Below are 11,168 nucleotides of genomic sequence, written 5' to 3' on the forward strand. Positions count from 1 at the left end.
TTATTTGCAGGTGGTTTCCATGAGAAAGTATCTGTGAAAGACCATACTATTAAAAAGGCCTGGAATTCTAGCATTAGAATCATTCAATTAATCAGTCCATCCATCACCTAGGAAGTGCCCCACCCTGGGCAAGGTACTATGAGAGCATAAAATGTGGGACCTGACCCTAAGGCAGCTATAAATCTAATCAGGGGATGAAACTCCTACAAATGGAAGAGCAGTGAATGAGATGAGGCAGAAAATACAATTTGTGTAAATTTGATTAGGACAGATCTTAAGTGTTCTAGAGTTCATGATGGGAGGTGATAGGTGAGGATGAGAGGGAAAGCATCTTAGAGCAGATAAGATGAAATATATCTTAGAGGATGGGAAAGCATTTGGATGGGTAAACAGAATGGATGGTAATAAAGAAAAAGGTATTCAGCAGAGGGCAGCATCTAAGAAAAGGCAAGCAGGTACGAGCTTATTTCTTTGTGCCATAGTGGGAACACTAACCTGGCTAAAACCACAGGCCTAGAAATCTGAAAGAAATAAAGGTTGGATGGAAAAGGTAAGGCCAGATCATGAAGCATCCTGAAACCAGACAAACGCGTTTCAAGTGCAGTGATTCGTGGTCTTCAGAAGTCCTCTGTCAAAATGCACACATCCAGGGGGGAAAAAATAAGAAGTAAATTTAGGGGAGTAGTTGGCATAATTGAGACACTGATCTGACTTTATTATATATCACCACGGGAGAAAATTAATACATGATACCAATATCACCTTGAATTGTTAGTTCTTTTATCTCAGAACCTAGGAAAGTCCTGATAAAATGAGACCAAGACAAGAGCATTCTGATGAAGATAAAGAGGGCCAGAATAGAGGGAAATGATAACCAAAGCCTTGGGCAATGCCATAAATGACTGGTCTAGTTAGGGGCCAACATATGATGGACAGCAAGGATCTATGGAAGGATTTCCAAAAGAGAGGAAAGGGTGGAGTTTCTCTTTTGGAAATTCACAATTTTGCCAAACACTGGCCCTTTTTATGCACAAAACTATTCCTATGTGCCAATGAAACTCATTCATCTATTGAGGTGGATACTCTTTTGGATCTTACAATAAAATAAAAATCAAGATGTAAGGAAGTGTCTGGAGATGGCTTTTCTACAGGATGTGTCAGAAGAAGAATGTAGTGTCCTCACGTGAGGCCAACTAAGGGCTCTCATAGCTTCTGGACCACATGGAGTTTACAGGGAGGAAACAGAGTTTCTAAATTCATACACCTTCAGAACTACCTTCAGGCCAAGGTGCCTCTGGTCAGCAGTAGAATGAAAAATAATTGTTCTCAGCAAAGAAATATATGTAGAAAAGTTGCTGTGAAACTGGAATAGGTGTGTCTTTCTGTCCTTCCGGTTCTTTTTATAGGTGCTGCAGGAACTTGAGTAAGGGCCTACAGTTCTTCCACCCATTTGAGGAGAGATTAAAGAAGCTGAGGTTGTCTCCTTCTTACTCATTGGCAGTTACAACCTTGCTGCCACTACAGCCTCAGCTGCCAGAGTGGACACAGAGAAGGTAAGTCGGAGTTAAGGGGCCATGCCCTCAGCTATAAACTTGGATCCCTCCAGCCATCTGGCTTGGGAATAACTAAAGGGGAGTAGAGCTGGGGGTATTCAATTGTGACAGTTTTTTCCAAGTGAATATGTGGGATGTTTTTCCAGGCCACCTCAGTCAAGACACAGACTTTGATGTTAAACTGTCCAAAAAGTTATTTGAAAGCAGGCACCATTTTGTATGATTCTTTGATTGACAAATAGTAGGTGTTTAATAATAACCTGTTGCATTGGGTTGACTTGAATTGAATTAAAAGAAGGAGTAATCACTAAAATACTGGGGAAATCACCTACTTGACTCCTTCAAGCAGTGGATTAGCACCTAAAATGACCCAATGGTCCATTAATGTTGGCAACTCTTGTTCTGGAGTCTGATATAACTGGATTTCCATCCATCATACAAACATTGTCACTCCAATTTTATGAAAAAGATTCTACATTAGCTTTCAAAAAGTCTTGGAGGAGATTGTGGCATAGGTATGTATGAATTATCTAGAGCCCTCAAGTGGAGTCTATTCTCCTTTTCTAGCAGAAGGATAGAGCTCAGCTAGTTTAGAAGGTTTTTAGTTGTCTTTCTCATTTATTTACTGACAACTCACATGCAAGAGTTACAAATTTTGGGGTAATATATGTGAGAGAAAGAAGCCTTAGTTGCACAGTGGTTAAAACACTTGGTTTTAACTGGAAGTTTAGCACTTCAAACCCACCAGCCACTCTGCTGGAGAAAGATGAGGCAATCTGCTTCCATAAAGATTTACAGCCATGGAAATCCTATGGGGGAGTTCTACTCTGTCCTATAGTGTCACTATGAGTTGGAATCGATGAATAGTAGTGCAGTTTTTTATATGGATAGCATTTCCTGTCCCTTTAGACCATACTTGTATATACCTTTGATTCCCACCCCATCCCCCATCTCAAGGAAGCATAGCATTTAGGTAAGTACCAGGAATCAAACAAAATATAACTCTGGCTCTCTTCAGTGTCCTCGTGACAATTTGAGGAAAGCCATTTTATTCACTAGGCTCAGGTATCTTCACTTTGCAATGAGACACATTATAGTGTCCTGCCTGGGACTACTGAAAGGTGTTCAGGTAGGTAAATATAAAGTAATAAATTTGTCTTACCTTTTTTCTATAGGGTATCAGAAGATCATTCTCGTGAGAGTCATCTACAAGTCACCATGTATGATGACTGTGTTGAGTCCACTGGGGACTATTTTCTCCTCTGTGACACTGAGGGGGCTTGGGGCATTGTTCTGGAGTCCCTGGCAGCAATTGGCATAGTAGTTACGATTATGCTGCTCTTGGCACTTCTCTTCCTCATGAGAAAGGTTCAAGACAGCAGCCAGTGGAATGTTCTCCCCACACAGTTCCTCTTCCTCCTAGGTGTGCTGGGGCTCTTTGGCCTTGCTTTTGCCTTCATCATCCAGCTCAATCAGCAAACTGCCCCCATACGTTACTTTCTCTTTGGAGTACTCTTTGCTCTCTGTTTCTCATGTCTTTTGGCTCATGCCTCCAACTTGGTGAAATTGGTGCGGGGTAGAGTCTCCTTCACTTGGACAACAATTCTGTGCATTGCTATTGGTTGCAGCCTGTTGCAGACGATTATTGCTATTGAGTATGTGACTCTCATGATGACCAGAGGTATGATGTTTATGCACATGACACCCTATCAGCTTAATGTGGACTTTGTCGTACTCTTGGTCTACGTCCTCTTCCTCATGGCTCTCACGTTCTTCGTCTCCAAAGCCACCTTCTGTGGCCCATGTGAGAATTGGAAGCAGCATGGAAGGATCATCTTTGTTACCGTGCTCATCTCCATCATTATCTGGGTTGTATGGATCTCCATGCTCATGAGAGGCAACCCACAGCTCCAGCGGCAGCCCCAGTGGGATGACCCCGTTATCTGCATTGCTCTGGTCACCAACGCATGGGTTTTCCTGCTAGTGTACATTGTACCTGAGCTCTGCATCCTCTACAGGTCATGTAAGCAGGATTCCCCTTTACAAGGCAACACCTGTCCAGTGCCAGCCTATCAACACAGCTTCAGAGTGGAGAACCAAGAGCTCTCAAGAGGTACTTTCTGGGGAGTTCAGGGAACAGGGAAACTCCCCTGAGGGGAGAACAGGAGAGAAATGGGACATCAGGATGAGCCAAGAAGGAACAAAAAGGGAGTAGGTCAGATGTTAGGTGGGTGACTTAATAGTTCAAAGATAGAGGTGAAGACACCCAGAATCATGAGTAAACTTGTATGAAAAATCAGTTCTTCCAAAATAGAGATTTATGGGGAGAGACCAAACCAACAATGAATTAAAGGCTCCAAATAATGAGCATATGGCTCTGAGCGCTCATGCTGAGTAAAGGCACCCACTATAAAATGTGTTAACCAGTCACAGACTAGTCTGTTGTTGTTGTTGTTATGTGCCGTCAAGTCAGCCCCGACTCATAGCGACCCCTCCTTGGGTTTCCGAGGCAGTATCACTACGGAAGTAGGATTGCCCAACCTTTCTTCCGAGGAGTGGCTGGTGGGTTTGAACCGCCAGCCGTCTGGTTAGCAGGCAAGTGTCTTAGCCACTATGCTACCAGAGCTCCCACAGACTAGTCTAGGACTATGCAATTGCATGATATATAATGATAAGTCCAGCTGCTTTGGCCATCAGGTGCAGCAGCAGCAGTCAATCCTAGCAGTGATGATTGACAGTTTAAAAATTTAAGTCCCAAAGCTAATTTACCCAAATATAATAATAAACTGGTTCATAGAGCTCATCACCTCATTAAAATCACAAAACCCAGTAGCTTCTGGATTTCTACTTTTCAAACCTTTCATTGCTTAAAACTCTTCAAGGTTTACAAGAAGTGATAGGAAGAGCCCTTAAGTCTGAATCCTGAGTAAAGGCTCAGATATATAGTCACTAGTAGTAATAAAGCAACTTGCTTGTGTGACATTTTCATAATAATTTCTAGATAATATTTTTATCCTTATGTAAGACCAAGCCATCTTACTTACTATACTTTGTTAAGTAATATCATACATTATCCATGACAATAAGGATGCTTGGACCCCAAGAACCTGGAGGAAATAGTGGCTAATTTCAGTTATCTGGAAATATGTCAAAACTCCTTCCTTTCTGAAACATCTGGCCTATTCTTCATGACTCAATATCATAGTTTTACATCAATTTTTGTGTCTTACTAGGCATCTGATTTCTCACAATTCATCTCTAATGTGCAAAAATTATGTTATTTTATATATTGTATAGCACATATGTTCACTAGGCTTGAAAAATTAATAGATGCTTTCCTTTTAAGTACACATACTTTTTTGAGCTGTAATCTATGGGTAATTACACATTCAAATTAAATCCTGTTCAAATAGATGCATCCATTTATTCTTTTCAGCTTAGTTGACCATGAGTTAGAAATTGACACCATACATGCTTCCTATAAAAGTTTTTAACTGCTTGTTGGTAATACATAATCAGGTCACTGAGGTTTGCTGTGGAATTGCAGAGTCAAGCTTTTTTTAAACTACACATCAAAGCTCTCAGCAGAAGATAGGATAAAACTGTGTATGTTTATTTATTTATTTGTAGGTATGTTTCCAAGGGGGAAAATAAGTCATAGAAAGGCAAGTTCCTGGAGTTTCTTAACAGACCAGTTAATACACACTGGAACTTGTAATGACCAATATTCCATGGCTCCAAAATATTAGACAAGTGTTTCAAGCTTTCTAAGGAATGTCTAAATTGAAGAGAAAGGGGTTGAGGAAGTACAGTGTTACCTGGTTTGGTAAGAGCTATGCTTATTATCCAAGCATTTTCAGAAAAATATTGTACAAATGATGTTGTTGTTATGTGCTGTCAAGTCATAGCAAGCCCTCCTTGGGTTTCTGAGGTGGTATCGCTATGGAAGTAGATTGCCCAACCTTCCTTCCAAGGGTCAATGTCAAATGGTAGTGAGTACCAATGTAATATGGCATTTGGTGGTGGTGGTAGTGTACTAAAGAACATAGAGATTACTCTGAGATTAAGCAGAATAACCAGAAACTTAAGGTCAGAAAGTGGAATCAGAATTTAAGGAACCTGGGGACAGCAAAATTCAAAAAGTAGAAAAACAAATAAAACTCAATAAAAAGTGCAGGATTATACCTAGCTAGGAAAAACATACAAATAGATACAGAACAGTAAGAATCAGGAAAGTACATACACACACAATAATAATAACTTGAAAAACCCTAAGTGTTATATATCATGAGTTGACAGTTGAAAAGCAGCTTAGTACCATCCTTGGTTTTGTTTGCTCAAGAAATAGGTGTGGTACTACATCAACAGGCATGTGGTCAGCGAAAACAATGAACAATTATGCTGTTGTTCTCAGCACTGGTCAGTCTCTAGCAAGACTACCCCTCCCCTTTCTAGGAGCCACTAATGAGAAGCGCAGGAAACTTGGAGAGGTTCAGTGGAAAAACCACAAAGATGATTAAAGCTCTATAACATCAGACATATGTGGGAAGGTTAAGACAATGAAACTTGACAGTAGTTCTTAAGTGTTATGTACCTTTCTCTTAGATGATTTAAATTCTCACTCTAAGTGCGGTACTAAGATACAATATTTTGTTTGAGTCCGTGAGACATACATTAGTCATGTGACTCTTCTGATTCTTGCTGTTTGTAGTTGTGACTCCAGTCACATAATTATTCAATTACTACTGGGCTATGGAAATCAGAATTACCGAGCTGAGAGAAGAATAGGACAAGGGGTGATTAGCAAGGAAATTTACAAATATGGAGACCTCTCTCCAAGAGGCTGTTGTCCTGTTGTTTTCCAGCTCCAACTAAAAATAATGGGTAGAAATGGACTTAAACCAATCATTTGGTCTGAGGGATTTAGATTAAAGATGATAATAAGAGCTGGTGAGCACTGAAACAGATCAGCAAAGGGGATTAAGGACTCGATTTCCCTGAACATCTTTAAAAAGATTAGGCTTTATCTCTCTAAAGTGGTTTAGGACTTAATTCCAAGATACAAAACATCTGGACAGAGAATTAAAATGCAGTCAGGCATATTGCTATAGGACCTCAAACAAATGGGTGTAAATACTCTTTGCCCTGTGTAATAATTTTGTGCCTGGAAAGCTATATAGTAATTGAACTTTTAAAATCATTTGCTCTTTTAAGTAAATATTTTAAATGTGATATAACTGGCAGAGATCTTAAATATAGAAGACAAACACCCATGAATCCCTTTTTATGAAAGGAAATCTTTTCTTTCAATTATTGCCTAGTTTATCTGTTTTAGATTTATTAGAATTATGTTATATCAAATTTCCTAAAAGCAAGATCTATCTATATTTGAAAGTGTCACATCACTGACTGCATTTGTACATCCAGTGTTTGAGTTTGGACAAACCTAGTATGTTTCTATATAGCCTAAAAATATTTTCTTTAGCAAACACCACCTTTTGCTGATCATATAGCTCTTTTTGACAATTCAACTTTTTTTTTCCTTCTTCAAGGCACCCACCTTACCAAAGGAAACTTAATTTGAATGGTCTCAAGCAATATAATTTTTGTTTGTTCTTTTGTGGGAAGTTTTTTTTTTTTTTTTTTTTTTTTCCTTTTTTGTCACCTCGAAGAACCACAGGTTACAGAGGGAGAATTGAGATAAAAGAGGGAAAAACACAGTGAGTCATGGGCAGTATTTGTTTGCTTGGTCTGAGGACAGATAAATCCAGGAGAGTGACATTAACAAAGAAAGATTCAGGGAGCATCAGCATAAGCAGGCAGTGTTGGGCAGAAGATAGAACAGAATGTGGCCTCATGTACCCTGGCTTGGAGCCTCAGCTCGGCCTCTTATGAACTCTGAGACCATAGCAAGGTCCTCAACCTCTGGCAGGCTCAAACTCCTTGTCTTTAATAGGTGATTGTAATGTCCCTGCCTCCTCTACTTATAAATGCTAGTTCTCACTTAATCTATTGAGATTTCATATTATGAGGTGGTTGCAGGTTTAATACAGAAAGATTCATGCTTTTGATGAATTCATGAACAGTAACTAGAGTTGTAAGAATTGGACTGCTTTAATTTGTGACCTGATGTGATGAGACAAGATGTTAGATGAAGGTTGGTTTCCAAGGGACTGAGTGTGAAGGAGTCTTGTGCTATGACAAGGAACAAAGTTAAACCAAGGATTCAGTTCATTCTGACATGTAGCAAAGAAGAACATGTCATATGTCACAGAATTCAACCCTACTGAAAATGCCAGTATGAGGAATATGATGGAATATCAGTTATAACTACACTAACATCACCACCAAAAATAATAATACACAGGAATAGCTCATATGAGGTTTTCTATATAGCATGCTCTATTTTAAGGGCTTTAATTGATTTAATCTTCAAAGCAACCTTATGAAATGGATTTACTATTATGATCATCATCATCCTTCTTTAATTCCCACCATGAAACAAGGGCAACAAAAGGTTAAGGAACTTGGCCCTAGGTAGCACAACTAACAAGATAGAGAGCCAAGAAGTTCTGCTCCTGGTTCATGAACTCAACACTATAGCTCTAAGCGTAAACACTAGGCTATGGCTATGTCTGTGGTCATCAGACAACAAATACATATTGACCAAGTGCTTGGCCTTAGAGATGAAGCAGCAAAATAGTAGACACAGTTCCTGTCTTCATGGAGTTTACAGTCTGGTTGAGGAGACAGACATTAAATAAATAACTGTGTGTGTGTGTGTATGTGTGTGTGGTTATTCTAAGACAGTATAAAATTGTCTCTGGAAATAGTTTTCATTATGTCCAGTTTTAAAACTTGAATCAAAGCTTGTATAGTATCAAGCCTAAAGGGACCTTAGAGATAATCTAGTTCAATCTTCTTATTTTACTTTCACTGAAGTGAGATGTCCAGGATCACACAGGTTATGCTTAGAGAACAAAGACTGACCCAGTAGTAGTGCTCTTTCTCTAAAAAGTAATGATGACTCTTCAGCCTCCTTAATTATCACAGATGTTCTTCTCCTGAACACAGAAAAGGTATCCATCTGCAACCTTCCTCACCAGTTTAAACATTAAAAAAAAAGAACCAGCTTAAACTGAGAATTCTTTTTTGTAGTATTTTCTTGCCTTTGAGGGTCAGGAGTCTCTTGGCAAGCCATGAAGGCTTCTCATTGTCCTCGTGTGCTATTTCCACATGAATCTGTGACACTAACTCAGCCCTTCCCTCCTTTGGCTTTCAGCCCGAGACAGTGATGGCGCTGAGGAGGATGTAGCATTAACTTCATATGGTGCCCCCATTCAGCTGCAGGTAAATGTGCTCGTCTGCTTTCACCAGAGCAAGCACTTCTACTCAGGAGAGAACCTCAGGCTTCATTTCTAGTGGTGTTAGTCAACCTGAGAGAGGAGAAGCAGGACAGGAACATCCCTAAAGGCATGTTGCGCTTGAGCCATCCAGATTTGAGGCCTACCAGAGCAGGGTAACAGAGGCAAATCACACCTTTTGCCTCTGCCCACACTTTTCCCAATCGCTCAGCCACTGCCATGGTAATAGATTTTAAAGCAGGTGAATGTTCCAGGAAGGAAAAGGCAGCTTGACAGGTTTGTGTGAATGTGAAGAGGAGCAGCAGGCTCACACTTTTTGCCTTGGGGACAACAGGAGATTGTTAATATGCATGAGCGTGGGATCTGTTTTTAGAATCAGTTGTCTAATTGTATCCCATGAGCCCCACTGGCTGCCTGTCTGAGTCATTGTCTCGCTCCAGCAGCCCAGGCTGACCCAAGAACTGGGCTAGGTCTGTCATTATCATGTGGATGCCCAGATGCGTGTACCAGTTATAATACTTCCCAACAAAAACAGAGGGAACACGGCTGAACTGAACTGGAGGCAACCTGTTTTTGTGCTATGATGGCTTGCAGACACAAATCCAGACAACCAAAAATACTAAATTAAGATATGAATATTATGGGGACCAAAAGTAACTACAATCCAAAAGTGAGAGTCATGCTCAGCCCATTTGTTCCATGAACATTATTAAGCAATCCTAACTAGGCAAATCCCTCTGGTATATTTTGCCTTTTCCTGGAATGACACGTGAACACATATCTAGCTATATCATTTCTTGTAATTAACCCTCTGGAGGGCATTGACATGATGAAAAAATCTGTCTTATCCTCTCCAAAAAGTTCTTGGATTCATTTCAATTCCAGTGACCTGCTAGCTGTTCCAGAAACTTGCAAAAAGATTCCTGTTAATGACTAAGAGGAAGGATGGTACATAAAGAAGTTCTGATCTGAGTAGGCTCAATATTTTCTTCTTTTTGTCTATTAACAAAGGATTAGGTGATGGTGAGATGATAATATTTCAAAGACAGTTCTGGAGAGTACTATCCTTGATGCTGGCTCAGAAAGTTGATGATGACTTTTCTTTCTTTCCAGACTGTTGATCCCACACAAGAGTATTTAATCCCACGGCTAAACTAAGCCCCCAGCAAGATGCAGGATTATAAAATCCACAGGAGACATGAGTAGTGAAAACCCAGAAGATAATCCTGTTTAATGTAGCCCGGACGAGCCACTGAGGAGCACGCAAAGTCATGCTGCCAACAGAACAATGGCTCATCTTTCTTCCTGTTCCCTAACCTCTCTATTTATCTGGACCCTTCATCACAAGACTGCTCTTTCGAGTATAATTACAATCTTATTGGCCACCTTACTTTGACTGTGTGTCTCTTTCTTCATTCATGTAACTACAAATTCCTTTCCTTGCTATGTAGGAAAGAATTGGTGCTTCTTACTAACAGGTCCCAAAGGCCTTGGTCTGAAAAAAATTATGGTCATGCTAATGTGACAAAGATCAGTAGCAACTTACTACTGGATTTCTCCTAAAGACATTTTTTATAAAGGGCCCCTAAGTATGATTGAAACATGTATGACACAAACAGTTTGCATTCGACTACTTACCTAAAGGTTGGTGGTTTAGGTAAACCACCCGGCAGTACCATGGAAGAAAATATCTGGCTATCTGCTTCCATTAATCAGACAAGAAAGCCCTAGGGAGCAGTGCTACACTGTAAGGTATTTGGTCGCCATGAGTGAGAGTCAAGTTGACAGCAATTGACAACAAAAGCAAAGTATAATTTACCCACTGTGATGGTTATGTTTGTATGTCAACTTGGCTAGGCCTGGCTGAGTGGCTGGGCAGCTGGATGTAATATTCCCCATGATGAGATGGGTAATCAGCTCCATGGTGGAATCTACTGGGAGCAGCTGAGTAGCTGCCTGTGGGTATGTTGTCTGCTTCCTGTATTTAAGGAGAAGCCTTGGGAATGGACTCCAGCCTATAGCACGCTTGGACCATGCATGTAGCTGTGTTGTTGCTGAGCAGCCTGCTATGCTTTGCCGACCTTGGGACTGTTGTGCCCAGGTTATGAAGGAGTTGCTCGGCGAGAGAAATATGCTAACACACGACAATGCGAAAGCAATGTTGTTGTTGTTGTTATGTGCCGTCGAGTCAGCCCTGACTCATAGCGACCCCTCCTTGGGTTTCCGAGGCAGTATCACTACAGAAGTAGGA

At 40.4% G+C, this 11,168-nt stretch overlaps 1 protein-coding gene across 1 annotated transcript; it reads left to right on the top strand.

Annotated features, from left to right (window-relative positions):
* Positions 1 to 2,771: 2,771 nt before the first annotated feature.
* GPRC5D (G protein-coupled receptor class C group 5 member D) lies at positions 2,772 to 10,075 on the top strand. The gene is made up of 3 exons (XM_007944479.2): positions 2,772 to 3,666; positions 8,836 to 8,903; positions 10,031 to 10,075. The coding sequence occupies exons 1-3, from the start codon at positions 2,772 to 2,774 to the stop codon at positions 10,073 to 10,075; spliced, it is 1,008 nt and encodes a 335-aa protein (XP_007942670.1).
* Positions 10,076 to 11,168: the final 1,093 nt, after the last annotated feature.

This window comes from Orycteropus afer, unplaced genomic scaffold, assembly GCF_000298275.1.
Source record: "Orycteropus afer afer isolate SDZICR_OR568_19922 unplaced genomic scaffold, OryAfe1.0 scaffold00126, whole genome shotgun sequence".
In the NCBI taxonomy this organism is placed as follows: domain Eukaryota; kingdom Metazoa; phylum Chordata; class Mammalia; order Tubulidentata; family Orycteropodidae; genus Orycteropus; species Orycteropus afer.